This window comes from Austrofundulus limnaeus, unplaced genomic scaffold, assembly GCF_001266775.1.
Source record: "Austrofundulus limnaeus strain Quisiro unplaced genomic scaffold, Austrofundulus_limnaeus-1.0 Scaffold29, whole genome shotgun sequence".
Classification (NCBI taxonomy): Eukaryota; Metazoa; Chordata; class Actinopteri; order Cyprinodontiformes; family Rivulidae; genus Austrofundulus; species Austrofundulus limnaeus.
Genome location: NW_013952431.1, coordinates 1,567,317 through 1,583,854, shown reverse-complemented (window position 1 = coordinate 1,583,854; position 16,538 = coordinate 1,567,317). Strand labels below are relative to the sequence as shown.

The following is a 16,538-nucleotide window of genomic DNA, read 5'->3' as shown; positions in this document are numbered from 1 at the left end:
AAAACCACATCAGCTTCTAYCAAATTAGTGCTGCTTGAGTTGCCTCACTGCGATAAATACTGTAATACTTCCAACCTTGCCTGCTAGCTGTAGCAAGTTCAAACTGTACAAACGTTACTGTTATCTCATGAGAACTCAAGTCCCAACAGCCCTTGTTTGGCCACGTGAGCAGAACTTTAACAGGGCTGCTGTGATTATTAGCTGAATCTGGAGCAGAGAGAATCCCTAGTGTTACTTGTATTAAATTAACAAACCACGTCATGCATTCCTCTTAAATGGTGAACAAAAAAAATCCCCTTTTTATTGTCTCTAAATGTAAGCATATCACTCTGACAGATAATATTTTGGTTCTTTTTGTCTACAAGCTACAGGACATACACTATTCTTTACATTTGACTAGATCAATAATGAATACTTTATCCACCTGTCAAGACGCATTRGAATGCCAGATCTCGTAAAACTACATTTATGCAGGTCATTTCTACATTTAAAATACTTAATTTAGAAAGATAAAAAGTCAATGTATGCATGAGTTAATCGCTTTTTGATTTGAGCCAGTAACAAAAGCATAAATGGTCTGCTGTAGGACAGTTAAACACTGACAAGCATCAATGACAATGCAACAAAAGTCCTTGAGCAGTTCCTTCCTCTACTTCTCTGCACAGCTGTACAGACCACATGGTGCTTTCTTGTACCTGATAACAGAACTTCATCATCCTGTACTGACAACATGAAATGACAAACGGCCARAGAAGCATTCTGTACTGCTTGTAAAAGCTAATGATAAAGTAGAAGCTGCAGCTTTACTGAAACTGCTAATAAGGAAATCCTGTCAAAAGGGTCCCATATAAGTGAAAGCAAAAGCTGAAAGGATTCTTCCAATAACTAGTCATTTTTTGGTCCTCCCACAAAAAAATAAAATAATAAAAATAAAAATAAAACCACAAAAGAAAATAATGAAAAATAAGTCAATATAATAAAAACACAAAGCTGTGGTCACGACTTTATTCTTTCTCCTTTTACATTCAAAATGCAAGTTTACCTTCTTTGACCAGCTGCACAAACACAGGGTTGTCACCACTGACTGTGAGCCCAAAGCCATTTTCATCTTTCTGGATGATTACACATCGCTGGACCAGACCTGCAGGTGGGACAAACAGCACACAGAGAGAAAATACAGTATGTTTGCAAAGGCCAGGAACTCACATAAAGAAGTTTATTTAAAATAAGCAACAAACATTCTGAGAATTGAAACTAAGCTTCATGATTGCTCTGGTTGGTAAAATTAAAATAAAACAAAAAAAGAGAGAGAGAGAGAGAAAAAATAAGCTAATTTTGAAACATGTGCCATAAGGGATTCCACTGAGTAAACATTTTTAAAGCAACAACACTTTTTGCATTTAGAAAAATGAAGTATGCTCTGAGTTTCACATCCCTGTAGAGATGATTTTTTTAAATCAGCTTTTTGTTTTTGTTCCTCTTATCCTATCAGTTAAACTGAGACTCTAAAAACGGCTGTCTGCAGTCGGTGTGAACCAAAACCCTGTCAAACTGTCAGCATAAATATGGAGATTGCATTTATTGCATTTAATTTCTTGAACCAATTGCTTAACATCAACAACTAACCTCCATAACACTGGGACTCAGGATAGTGAGTGTGTACAGTAAAGACTGCTTGTTGCCCATAAAACATTTTCAGAGACAAGTATTATTTTTTGTCTATTTTGGACACATTAAGTTTTGCTATACTATCAAACAATATAAAAAAATAAACGTTTTTTTCAGACATTGAATTTTTAGGAATATCGAAGACTGAGTCAACAAACCAGGTTCCTCTGAAAGTAGTTTCACAGGTCCTCATGTGGAACATTCCCTTTCAGCTTCTTTAGGCAGTGTTTATGACCATGGCAAAAACTGATTAGACCTTATCTTGTGTCTGAGTGACCCTGAATAGACTGGCAGGACAGTCCAAGCAAAAACACACGGTAATAAAGCAAAAATACTTAATTGGCGTAATTAAAACTTCTCCTATTATTATTATTATTTTTTCAATTTAAAAAGCAAGCAGATTTTTCAACCTTAAAGCATTTCAATAAAGACTAAAAGTAGTCACCCTGGAACCTATTTTTACGTTTTCTGCTCATTGAAGCAGGGACAAGAAAGGTGAGTCAATCGGTATTGATTAGAGCAGAGTGAGCAGCTGCTAATACACCGGGGGAAGGGGGAGGGAGTAGGYGTGTCAAAAGGCACAACCTGGGCTGTTGTGGTGGTGGGGTGTGTGTGTGTGTATGTGCAAAAAAAGGGGTTAGGCAGAAATGAGTGAYGAGCAGGGGGATGGGACTGTGTGGGGGAGCATGGGTGTTGAGMAAGCTGATCAAACCAGCTGGTGTGAATTTGCCTCTAGATGTGCTATTATTGTCCTGTTTCCCTATCTTCATTTTTAGAAATCTAGTTGGTATTAATAAACAATGAGTGGTAGGAGTGCTGTAATTAACACTGCTCAGATTAACACATCTAAGCTAATYTAATATTTAGAAGCTTAACTGCTGTATAATAAGCAACTTTTTAGATTTTTTTCTCTAGGGAGAAAAATGACCTTTATTATTCACAGCATACCTGCAGGAACACAATGCCAAGGAGAAGAAAGAGAAGTCATTGCAGTACAGCATACAAAACACTATTCCCCAAGCAGTCAATCCCAGYCTGMGCTGGAAGTGCTACAGATTGCTGCTGCTGCTTCCATTTACAGTTGTAAAAAAAATTCTGCTAACTGAGGATGTTCAAACAGGATATGTACAGAAATTCTTAAGTTAGGTTTAATACCTTTTTTAATCCTGTCACACAACTTTGAACTGCAACTGTAGTGACAACCTCTTCAGTTAAAGGTAACAAATTATAAAAAGATAGATTAGTGTCATTTTCTTACTTAATTTTTTGTGGTAAGTGTAGTATTATTACAGTTACTGGATCCATAGTTACATGTTTGCCTCAATACAAACACTTACCTYTGTAAATTTGTTATTTAACCCAAAACCAAAAGTGATTTTATTGTTACAGGGATGAGAATTTTAGGACATAGACTGGGGGGAATGCATAGTTGGATACATTAATACCTTGTCAGATGACATTTATTACTTTTTAAGGGTCTTAATTTTTTGCTAATTTCAATTACTCCCTACCATTTACAACCCTGTGGACACCTTGTCAAAGATGCATCTACATAAACTTAGAGGTGAGAGAGAACTGACAAGATATAGTGAAACTCTGACACTACAGGGATGCTGAGGCTTCACAAATCACCCTGTCAGAATGAATTCAGGAAACATGCCATCAAACCCACTGAGTGATTAATTTTACACCAAACACAAGTGGGTCAGTGTAAGACTGTAAATATATCCCGTTTAAGCCTAATTGATCCTCAAAGATTATTCAAACAAAAACAAATGTACYTAAATACTGTTTGTGACCTGGCACAAGTGTTAAAGGAAAAGTGTTAAACAGAATCCCGATAATCCTAAATCTGTGAACCAGTGCCATGCACAGCTGCTAAGGTATTACATAATAACTATTACAGGCATTAGCAGCAAAAAGCTAAGATTTTAATCTTGGCTGCTGTGCTGAAAGATTAAATTATTGGAACCTTGGGACAGTCCTGTTCAACCATCCATTATTTTTACCTTCTTCTTCAGTTCCAGGTTGCATGTCTGAGTACAGTTTTTAAAGCACTTTTTAAAACATAGCATACAGAATTGCATAATTACAAATTCTTGTTAGGATTGTCTACTTTTATTTATCTTAAATGATAATAAACCAACACATTGGAATTTTAGTGAAACAAATCAAGAGGCATCTTGAGACTAAAAAATATGACATGTCAGATTAGTCAGTAATTAAAGTGTTTCAATAACACGTTCCTCAACAAATTGTGTATAAATTAGTATTATTTTAGATGTCTTATTTACAAAGTCTTTACGTGACATGCTGACAAATCTCAGTTGGGCTTGTTTCTTGATTCTGAGTAAGAGTTGGACCTCTCACTAATGCAGGCTTAACTTAACGGTCTGAGGTCAACGCAGGAAATAAACTCCTTTGGCAGCAATTTGTTATAAACTAACATCTGTTGGCAGTTCCACACCAGCATCTAAAAGCTGTCACACCATCCATTCCAGCAAGAGCATCTTACCACAGGACTCAGGCTTCCCCTCTGCTAGCACACTGCTGTTGCCACTCTTCTGCACCACCAGAGCTTCTGCCCACAGCCCCCACCAGACAGCACAGCAGCACACAAACGCATAAACACAAATAAACAAGAACCAACATACACGAAAAAAGAAACACAAAAACAGGAAAGAGAAAAATCATGAAGGAGAAATAATCATGGGAGAAGAAAAATTAAATGAACACAAAAAAAAAAAAACGAATTACTAAAACATTGGGTTTGGGTGGAAAAAAGTGGATGTAATTAGACTATTTACATTTTTTGTGTGCTCCATAAAGTAAATGTCAAGTGTAATATGCTAGAATTAAAGTTATAACATTAGAAACATAAATCTAAATATTCACTTTAATAGAAGAAAAATATTTTCTTCAGGAAAAATATATTTTCATTCTATAAAGGTTTAAACATCCAAACCTTATCTTAACTTTAACAATAACTTTCACCATTAACTGTTTTAGAGACTTTATTGCTTGTCTTTCAAGTTATTTTTATTGTTTTTATTCATGATTCAATGAAATTGCTATATTTTTGTAATAAATTACCATAAAAGACAAAGCTGCTTCCTCATCTTTGAGTATTTTTGGCCTGAGATAAGAATTCCCTGTATATCATACGATCACTCACACTTCTGTAAATATGAGTCTGATTAAAAAGGGTGAATAAATATTGGTCAATAACGTGACCTGGTGCCCTAAATTGGTAAAAGTGTAGCGCAGGACAGAAACAGTTATCARCCTTTCTGTTTTCTCTCCTAACATCTCACTACACTTTCAACTAGGAATGCATRGATTACTTAGGAGATCATTTTTATSAACAATTTTCAACTATTCACATTTATTCAAAAATTCATTTTTTGTCTGTGAATGCAGCCTAACTGTAGTTAATGAGAGCTAATAGTAGCATGCCTTCAGCATGAAAGACTTGGATGAAGAAATGAAGTCTYCTATTTGTAGTAAGGTGTCAGAAAAGGTACTGTTAAGACAACTAGAATGAAATTTGGATTTTTCTATAAAAGTTGTATGTTGCTTACTTTACTGCTTATATAGCATGAGCTAAAACAAATGTATAGTACCAGCTGCCATTTAAACAGGTGGTATTGTTAAGTCTGACTTTGATTAAGAAATCTATAATTATAAGAACAAATCAAAAAAAATGTATTAGCTTAATAGATAGTTATCTAACTTATGTCACCTTGCTGAATTAGATTAGATTTAACCCAATAACACGTGTAAGAGTAAATCTTAATTTTCTCCTAATAAATTACTATGTTAAAACTGCTTTTTACTTTAGATGAAAGGTTTGTAGAAAAAGTGTTTGTTGTGTCCTCAAGTGCACATTTTTTTTATTTTCAAATGTGCAAAAATAACAAACCTAATGATTTAATGCACTTGTTTTGGTTCTTAATAAGAGAAATATGATAATAAAGTATTAGGTGGATAATTGTACAAATATTTTAACCAGTAACTTCACAATTTTTTTTTGTTTTTAGATTTCTAATGAAAGAAAGAAAAGGCCATTGTGGGTCATGAATAGTTGCAGGCCTTGAGATGGTTATAAAAAAAACCTTCAAAATAATAAGATGAAATCAGGAAAATTCAACTTAAGATTGCTACAGTTCATGCAACATGCAGATAAAAAATAGTGACACAGAAACAGACATCATTCAAACATGCTATATTGCAGGACATGCAGCAAACATACAAATGAGAAAAATCTACAAAACAATGAAAGTTAAAGATACAGGTTTTGATAAAAAACAACAACAACAACAACAACAACAACAAAGTTACAGTCCACCCTGCCTGTGGTGGACTATTTGAGTGCATCATTTTAAATTGAGCAGAAACCCTCCCAGAATTGCATGTTAATTTTTTTTCTCCAGTTCTACACAGACACAGGCAGAAGGACGTATATTGTGTAACCACTAAGAAGAAAAAAATCTTGTCCAAGTTTTGTTGCATCATACAGAGATTAACCACCATGTGATACAGAGGATTTTGCTCCTGTGTTTTGAATACAGAAGCTTTAGTCATATCTCAAATCACGCCATCCTTGATTGCTGACAAATTCTGAAGATCAGAAAGAAAATCACTATGTCATACTGTCTGTTCTGAAACTTTTAGATCTCTGCTTGCAAAAAAAGAAAATAATAAAATGAGACTAGAGTGCATTACAAGCTCAAGGGATTTTTATGGCATTCATGTATCAGTCCAGATTTATGTACATGTAAAACTTCAGAATCATTTGGACACTGGACATAGAGCAGCAGATTTCTTCTCTAATAGCGGAACTTCCAGAGCTCCTCAATATTGTAGCAAATAACGTAACAGCTTCTGCCACATAACACATGACAAAGGTTAAAGCTCATGTAACATAAAAAATAAACTAGTCTTCAGCCTCAATTAGAAAAAGTTTCTTTTGTTGGTTTGTTTGTTTTTGTAATTAATAGACAAGTCAGAAAAAAATAGCTTTAGGTGATGTAAAAAGTGAGACTGGAGTGAGCTCTGCAGTTGCACAGAAAGCATGAAGCACATACCACATTGTACTACCCCAACATGTGTTTTGTTTTGTTGGTGTTTTTTGCAAATTATTCACAGCAAATTTGTTGTATTTGACAATCTGTGCTTTAGAAAGAAGTGAGAGACAGAAGCGTGAGAAGCAGTTACGCAAATACTGCTTACAGACAGAAAACAATAACAAACACGCTGTGTTGCAAACTGCAGAAGCGTCAATGTTAAAAAAGAATAGGAAAATGTACCTGTTGGGTCAAACTCATTGGAGGGAGGTGAGGTTTTATCACTTTTGGGTTTCTTGTCTGGCGGATGGTCTTTGCTGAGAATGCTGCTGCTTCTAAAGAAACGGGAACATTTGTAAGAAACGACTAATGCACATAACAAAACAGTACAAATTCAGAAAGAGTGGACTGTGTGTTTATATATCACAATGTCCTTTCTATGTTTAGAATTTTCTGTATATTACATCGTTGTAATCCATGCACGTTCACGTACTAAATGCAAAAATCTGGCATGTGAATAATTTATTACATTTTGCAGTAAGAAGGAACTAATAACTGTTCCTTTCAACTTTGAGAATAATGTTGCAGGAAGTCCTTCTAGAATGAATCATGCTGAGTGTATCTACTGTATAATGTGACAACCAGAGTGGATGTGGAGCCGCTCCGCTGAGTGCCCAGAGACCAAGACACTCCTCATGTCAGTGGAGATGCCACAAGGCCAAACTACGACTTGAACCTTCAAACGCAATGTATGGCTGCTTCTGCCTATACTAGCCCCAACTGTGAGAGGCCACTGTTCTGTTCACAGTGAAAAGCAGTAATGGGCCGCCCATAGAAGAGGGGCTTCTTTGTCCCATGCTCTGTGTGTATGTGTGTTCATGAATGAGTGGGGGTTGGTGGGGTATGTTTGGTCAAAACGCTGAAGACTTATGCGTTACAGCACAGTAAGCCCAGTAATACCTACCCAGTTCTCCTTATATGAAACTCTGCATTCAAACTAATATCGTGTTATATAAATTTCCACAGAATAAAGTAGACAGAAGAATGAAAATGTCTAAAAAAAATTCTTACCTGTTTGCTTTCTTGTTAAACCTGCAAAATTAAGCAAAATGACTGTTAGACATTTTGATAATGCCCTATTGGAGTATTAATAAAAAAAAAGAACACAAAGGCTGTGCTGTTTATGTTTATATATAGGATGGAAAACAAGAAACCATGATGGCAGCTCTTCGTGAGACCCATATAGTGGTAAACATATTAATCCTGATCAAACATCCGAGTTCTTCAGCTGCAGATTAAAGCCTTTTCCAGGTCAAATGTCTTCTGTCTCTTAGATTCTAGCTTTGCTTTATATGTGTGTGTGTTGTTGTGGTTGTTGTTGGGGGTGGGGGGCATATATGTGTCTGTGTTGCAATTAAATACCTCACACACCCCAGCTTCACTGAATTAATCACATACTAATCACAGTCTTGATATTTTTCAGTACAGACATGATTACAGGCGAAATGATGCAAAGATTTTGTACTTGTCAGAACTATATAGCAAAAGAGGACATCTGCAAATTAAGAGAACTGATTTGTTAAAAGAAAGAAAGAAAAAAAACAGACAGACTGAAACTCTTGAGGATAAAAATTCCAAGGAAATCCATACATACATCCACCTATCTAGCTAGCGAGCCAGTATTTATTTCTGGAACCATATGATAGAGACAAATGTCTATGCAGTGATACATAGACTTCTATTTTTCCAATAGCATCYCATCCATTATTCCTAATGCATAATAAGATGTTCCCAAGGCAGCAAAGCTATATTTTTCCTCAGTAAATTTGTGATTTTCCTCAAGATCTTTGCTTATTTGTCAAAAAAAAAAAAAAAAAAAAAAACTGTGGAAAAACATACACAAGACATCCTACTTTCATGCTCCAAACACATCAACAGACACCTTTTGTTGCAGAGAAGCAGCAACTATGAGCACAACTAAAACTGCTGAGCAACTTAAACTACACTTATCACATCCAACTGAAAACTGTGCCATTATCTGTCAGTGGTTTCTGCTTGATGATGCGAAAAGGACCACATTTTCTGTAAAAAGCAAAGATTTAATCTTAAGCTGAACGAAATGGAAAGCCACTGCCCCTGGAGTATGCCTCTCAACTGTTTATTAAGAATACAAACAGAATTGGTGATAAAGACTACCCCCCAGCAGAGTCTAAAACCCAGAAAAAAACAACACAATTACTGAAGTCAAAGCAAAGTAAACAAGTAACGTTCAGGTATACACAACGGAGAACACAGGATTTGATACATCATACTCACAAAACATCCACCAATGAACACATTTTGGGGCATGACTCATAAACTAAGAGTTTAGAAAACACATTTTTGGTTTACCTCCTGGTAGTAAGGTAGGTGGTTCCATTTAACTTGTACTGTTGGTGTTTTGGCTGGACTATTTAGGCAAAGACTCTAAAGCATAAATTTATTAAGTATAGGTTGAGAATGAAACTACTGCATGCTTCATTGAGTGTCTAGGTGCCTTGTTGGGATTATAAGTGCTTTTTAATAGCACTTTGCTTTCTCTGTGAATAATAACCCTGTTATGGTGGAGAGATTTCAGTGCCCAAAGGATCATAGGAGCTAGATTGCTGAGGGCAGTTTGCTTCAGGTAGATTTTTCTACAGTACAAGTGGTTCTCCATTAGGGGCCAGATAAAATATGAAGCACAAAAGAGAAATAATTTAAATAACCTAAGACATAACTTCAGGGATCAGACTTAAAGTAAATAACTAAAAGGCATTTCAGTCTTCATTAGATTTTTACGGTGCTGTTTGAAGTGTTTCTTATTAGCTTTTACATTACATAAACACCTATACAGTGCCACTTATCTTGCCATTTTACAGTATATAGAACACTTTGAGACAAGGTAAAATAGGGGTCAAACCCTAAATTTCTAAAGCATAATGTCTCTCCCTCTTGTCAAATTGTGTTTCAACATAACATGTTATAGAGCAGTCAATTACGGAGTGTGAATTACATTTTTAAGAGGGATTTAATGTTTTATCTTATTTTTTACTTTAAACCATTCTAACAATTTGCATGCTTATTGTCTAAGTGAAGCCAGTAGGTTAACATATAGATTTATTTGTTGCTTTTAGGGCTGACGAAGTGGAAAATGTACAAGAGTTTAAGTTTTGTAAAAATATTGGAGAGTAATTCATTTTCAAACTTTCTGAGACATTGTTTTTTATTGTTTGAATTCAATAATTTTAAAGTGTGTTTGATATTGTACTTAAAATATATTCTATTGTAAAAATTTCAATCAAAAGTAGCCAAAGGAGCAAATAAAAATGTAAAAGTTCTACTACTTATGTAAAGCTCTGTGTTTTAGCAGAAAAGACCAATCTTCGGCAGTGGGGAGGTCTTGCAACTTACCAGCCCACATTAACTCTCTTTCTCCTAGTGACACTGAGTCCCATTCAGAACCATGCAGAGGCAGCTGAATGGTCCGTTTATGAAAATGCCTCAGACTGTAATAAGTTCCAGAGCCGCTAGCAGAAAAAAAAGCTGTAAGTACCCTCCTCCCTAAGAAACCTAGGAACTGAGGAGATGGAAAAGTCAGCACATAAACACACAAACAGAGAAATTTTACAAGCAAATATACAGGCTTCAAGATGGTAAAACTGAGTCGGCAGATGTTTTAATGTTGCTCTTGGTTGATCACACAGGAACAAATCTGTGACAGCAAACTACCTTAAACTGGACTGAGTAACGTCATGCTGTTTGTAATGATTTCACTAAAACAGAGAAAATAACTAATGTGGTAGCATAATGTTCTGCAAAAGTCTTAAATCATTTTTTGTTAAATCATTTTTGATTTTYCATTTTACCATGCAGCATATGTATAGTGATGATCAAAGGAAAAGGGTGGATTAAAAAATGTTCTTAAGATTTTCAAGGCTAATGTGTAAATTTCAAGTAATTTACGAGTTTATGAGTTAAGGTTTAACACCTGTAAACCTAATGTGGTGTATACATTGTCAGTTCTGTTATGGTTTTTGATGTTGAAAAGTTTTGGTGATTTCTACTAAAGATATGAAATGATGATCGACAGTAATTTAATGACGGACTTATGTTTTCTCACGAATGTCACAAGTTAAAAACTGCTGATTTTCAATGATTGTGATGTTGGTTAAAGAACTGTTACAGCTACGTTGCATATAACCTGAAAAAAAGCTAATGTCTCCTTTCATTCTGATGCATCTCAATAATCCAGTTAAAAAAATCTAGTTGAGTAGGTCCTCTGGATTGGTTCTTCGTTAAAAATGTTTTGTCAGTTTTCTAAGAGACGTCTTCAGTCTAAGGAGTTAAACAGGTAAGCTCAGCCTTATAAGCAGTTCCTACCCTTTCTACTGAGTAAACAAAATTAACTAATGTATCATTTGTTGTCTCCCTCCTACAAACATAGACTATTAAGCTAGCTAGCTAGCTAGCCCCAGTGTAAAAATTAGACAAGTATTAAAGTCACATACATTTAAATCACCATTGTAGAGACTTTCATAAAGGTATTTGGCAAATTTACAGTTATTCAGAAATCTTGTCTTCAAGTTATTGTTGTGCTTAAATATTTTCGTTTAAGAAAATAAATATTTTATAAGCAATTCAACATGTCAGTAACAGGTACTGTATAAACCCCACTGGTCATTCTGGTTTGACTTTTTTTTCCTGCATTTATTACATATTTATTTAAATTTTAGATCCTTACAACTTTGACATTACGATTGTTGTGAAAMGAAGGTAAATTTCATAATAGCAAGCAATTAAATAACTTAACTGGCAGGTTTCAGAGTGTTTACTTAGCTCTAGCTTCAAATGAGGTTTGTACTAAATCATCACCATGTATACAGTACACTGAATGTACACACCTTTAGTGTAACTAGAAAAAACAAACATATATATATATAACTGTGACAAAGCCATTGTTTTGATAAATAACATTGAAGGGAGCCTATGTTTTAAGTGCTTCGTTTTCAAATATGTTTCATTCAATGCTCATTTTTGCATTGAGTGAGACAGCTTCAGCCAAGCATCTGAAACACAAAACAACAAATCTAGATCAACCAATCACTCTCTGAAGTTCAGTCAGCTTGGTCAATCAGCTCTGAAATGAAATGTGACCATAAAACCTATAAACAATACCATAGATAAGGATGTAAAGTCTGCTGTAGAAAACCTAATTTAAAAGTAGTTTCACCAACTTTTGAAGCCCTTGGAGGGTGACAACCTCATTTCAAAGAAACCTTAAGGCCAAAACTTAATGAGTAAAGCTGATAAAAAGACATTACATTCTGTGGTGTACTGCAGTCTATCCAGAGTGGGTCCCTCTTCTTGTTCAATGAATGCTGGGATAAGCTCCAATAAATATAACTATACAATTTGTTCTCTAATYGACTTTACTAAATTGAATTTTATCAATTGCATTTGAACAAATATCTGCCGGTAACAGTTAGTGTCAGGTCAAATCAGGARGAGCAGTGGAAATGAAGCCAACTTGACTGGACAGTTTGCTTTGTTTTTAAGGCACTTTTAAATATAGAGTAATACACAGAGTGCAAACCTTGAACAGTAAACTTTTTACTTTGTGTCTGTAAACAGATTCTCATAAAGATGATTGTACGTTCTTTATGTCTATGTGTAAATTAACTGTTTGTTTTGAATTAAAGAAAATTGTGGGCACATAAATTCTTCTTTACTCATGCACAAACTTGACTTTCTCTGTCAGAATCCTTTTACTGGATGACACATTGTGATTCATAACTTCAAAATCTGGAAGCATTTTTTAACATGTATTAAGAAGCTCCTAAATTGTAATGATTCCAATGTAATGCCATGTTTGTGACTGAACACAGTGCTCGTAGCTGAAACATTTTTGTCAACAGATGACATGTAGATTTAAGAGAAGCAAAGAAACAAACATGTTAATTAAAGACCATTTCTTTTAAAAAAAACACAAGCAGCATTTAACAAGTTCCTCAGCGCATTCAGATCTTCAGATGATATAATGTCATTACACTAAAAACCAGGAACACACTTTATTCGCTCAGTAAACGTACATGGATAGAAGAAGGGAAAAAGAAGGCAGAGTCAGAAGAGAGTGGGGCAGAAGGGAGAGGCCGAGCTGGAACGGGTTTGGGCTTGAATGCTCCATTGAGGTTTGGTGTTATGATGGAAAACTGTGGCAGAGCTGAGCCAACTGCAGCTAAAGTGGCAGCAGAAAAGGCTGGGGCCAGAACATAAAGGGAGCAAAAGGAGAAGGAGAGAGGGATGAGCAGTTCTAGGGGGAGCAAAGGACACAAGCAAACTATTTCTGCAGGTTTGTCTCTGAAACTGAAAAGAAAGTCAACAGGTACATAAAGTAATGAAGGTAATGGGCTAACTCATATAAAAATGAGTGAAGAGGTTTCCAACTTCTCTCAGTTCCCGTTTTGATCCAACTGATCTACACAACGTTTGAGAACTTACCAAAGTTTAACTTTGGAGTTGAATTATTACTTATTTACTAGTTCAAGCAAACCTWATAAAGTAAAATTCAAATGAAATGACAACTAGATATGTAGAAATGCAAGACAAGCAACTAGGGCTGGGTATCGATTCAGATTCCCCAAATCGATTCGATTTGATTCACGATGATTCACAACGATTCACGATTCAGTTTGATTGATTTTTAAATTAGTTAAGGATATCAAGCAGTAACATATTTACTTTGATATAGAAGACATTCTCAAAGGAAATAATTCTGCAAATAGAAACTAATTCTAACTTGGTGCGTTGGTAAAATTATAAACATTAAGGGCAAACTTGTAAATTGGAGTTTAATCTTGAAACAAAAACGTCTCAAGTTTCAAAGGGTTTAAACTAAAAAGGAATTGCAAGAGAAAGTGTTGTTGGATACATAATATCCAACAATTTTCAAGAAAAAATTTTCTTGATCACTAAGAAGTGGTGGAATAAGGTTYCAGGAGAAGAGGTGGGATAATGTAAATGTACTTCTGCCCACTCTTTTGAGCGTATAAAAACTGTATATTTGTAATGTTTCTGTTACCTTATGTTTAATAAAACTTATTAACAAAAAGAAAGAAAAGAAAGAGTACTTCAGCTAAAACATTCCATCACTGTGAATTACATTACACATTACACATATATTTACATTAAGATGTTTCTTAAATTTAAAAATAATATTGGTAACAAAACTAAACAATTTTGTTAGACTGTCAGAAGCTAGCATTAGCGCTGAACATCAACCAGCTGTAAACCTACGGCAAGCCAGGAGTGACACACAACATGGAAACGCGCAGCTTCATCGCACACAACACTCATGGGAAAAATCGATCTCATGACTCGATTTTGAATCGATTTTCCTAAATTTGAACAAAAATCGATCCAGATCGATTAAATCATTTTTAACCCAGCCCTACAAGCAACAAAGATTATGTGATAAACTAAGCCTTACCCTTTTGAATAATAACCCTGCTGCTATATCTTGAATTAGWGAAGCTGTACAAATGAAATCTCCCAGAACTTCTCTACCATAGGCAGATCAACAAAGTTAACCAGCCAAAGTATAAATGGGCCTCAGAGAGGCATAGGGCCAGACTTATAAAGATAAGGACAGCTTTGTGAGATGCCTGCAGGCTGTYGAGATCAAACCAAAATATGCCCATTTCTGGAAGTACAATATAACATGCATAGAAACACAATCTGAGATTCTGGATGAGAAATTTTAGCTGTTATGCATTGCAGGTTTAGGCAGTATTCATAATTTATTGCCTTCCTAAAGTTATWTAACAGCGTATGGTATTAGGTCTGCCTAAAAAAAGACCTGCAAAGTTGCCCTTTTACTACCAATTTAAGTAATTTTTTAAACTGTTATTTTCTTTGCCTAAAGATGCAACAAAAAAGTATTATTTTATCATTGCTGCTAGGGCTGGGCGATATGATCAAAATTTTATATCACNAAAAAAGTATTATTTTATCATTGCTGCTAGGGCTGGGCGATATGATCAAAATTTTATATCACGTTATTTTCAACATTTTCACCGGTTTCACGGTATTTGAAGGTATTTTTCTTTTCATCACAGCTCAGCTGATAATAAAATGTACAAACCCTGCTCATACAGTACATGTCAACTTGTACAGATTGTAAGTTATAAGGATTTTACGTCATTTTGCAGGTATACGGGCGTATAGAGCAATCGCATGGATTTTTTCAAGTCTTACGGATTTTTTCAAAACCTGATTTTCAAATTTATCTAACATGTCTGAGCCTGTTGGATGATTTAAAAAACAATAAATAACATAAGACAGCCATCATTTAACCTGTTCTGCCGCTAGAAATAAGTTTTGAACTTTTTCCACTCTCCTCTCCTCCTGCTGCTCAGCGGGCGCTTTCAAGTCCGCAGACACCCCCCCGAGTTGTACGGATTTTTGAGGCTTTTTATACAAGTAAACGTCCGAAGAGGTTGACATGTATGCCTGCTTATTGACTTTTTTCTTTTACTGTAGCTCTGTCTGTGTCTCTGTTTCCCTCCTCTGTGTCTGTTCTTCTCTGACTGGTGGTTGGAGACAGTAGTCATGRATTTTGGTCCAGTCGTGAAGGAGGAGGGTTAAGAAAAGATTATGATCGGGTTTATTGTTTTATGTTATTTATTAAAGCTTTTCAGCACAACTCACCTTGCACATCAGTCAACTCCAACTCCCCTACGAACTCCTTCCTGCAGGCTTTTCACAATAGAACCACGTTAAGTCTGCATCAGCATAACGTCTCCATATTAACTAACTGCGTTAAATCTAACTGTGCACGTCACTGAAGAGGTGTTTACTACATTCAGCGACGGTGAAAGCAGGATGTTTTTTTAAACGTCAGTCAATATAAGCAGAGGAATCGCCACCCGCGGCTGCAACTAGCTGCTCCAAACATTAGCATGCTAACGGCACATAGCGGTGCAGCAAGGAAAAATGTCCCCCGGTAAACAACAGTTCACTGGCGGCCGCGACGAAACGTTCCGCTATTTATACCGGAATGTCCGGTATTCAAATAATTCATATCATAACAAAAATAAAACCAGTATTCGGTACAAAATGGTATACCGCCTGCACTAATTGCTGCATGACAGCTCATTGGTTAATACTGATGCTTCACAGCAAGAAGGTCCTGGGTTCAATCCTCAGTTCGACTAAGGGGTCTTTCTGTGCGGATATTGCATGTTTTCTTCGTGTCTCAATGGGTATGTCTCTGGGTATTTCAGAACACCAATATACCGGGTTCCTGATTGGAAGCACACGGGGATACCAGAAGCTCAAAAAAAAATGTAAATAGCTACAGCAAAATAAACTGGCAATGGAAGAGAAGATTTGGCTTTTTTTTTCAAGGGCACAACCAGCATCTACTGCTCATTCCACAAATGAAGGTTCCTTACAAATGTGGCACCATTTAACAGGCTTTCCAATGATATTTGATTTATTGCCAAGATAAATTGCTACAACAAATCTACCAAACTCAAATTTCATTACTTTTCATGCTTAGTTTAGATAACAGCTCAAAACATTACATTACAAACAATGTCACTTAAGGTATTTTATTGGCTTACAAGAATATAGGCTTTTCAGGTCCATGTAAGACATACAAACTTTCTAGCTAAATGTTAGCTTGTAGGGGTAAAAAAGGTGTTTTGCTGCGTTCACACCGAACGCGATTTCAGCTTCAAAATCGCAGCCAACGCTGAAGTTGGTCGCTCGTGCACTTTGAGG

The 16,538-nt window shown here is 35.6% G+C and overlaps 1 protein-coding gene across 6 annotated transcripts in view; it reads right to left on the bottom strand.

Annotated features, from left to right (window-relative positions):
* arhgef12a (Rho guanine nucleotide exchange factor (GEF) 12a) overlaps window positions 1-16,538 on the bottom strand; it is a 45,818-nt gene that overhangs the window by 18,728 nt on the left and 10,552 nt on the right. For 4 of the 6 annotated variants that reach the window (XM_014005275.1, XM_014005278.1, XM_014005277.1 and 1 more), the window contains exons 2-5: window positions 7,806-7,826; window positions 6,978-7,069; window positions 4,184-4,249; window positions 1,043-1,141 (exon numbers count right to left, since the gene is read on the bottom strand). In XM_014005275.1, coding sequence (XP_013860729.1) covers window positions 1,043-1,141; window positions 4,184-4,249; window positions 6,978-7,069; window positions 7,806-7,826 — 278 coding nt within the window. The remainder of the gene's footprint in view (window positions 1-1,042; window positions 1,142-4,183; window positions 4,250-6,977; window positions 7,070-7,805; window positions 7,827-16,538) is intronic. The other 2 variants (XM_014005279.1, XM_014005281.1) reach the window with 1 other exon arrangement.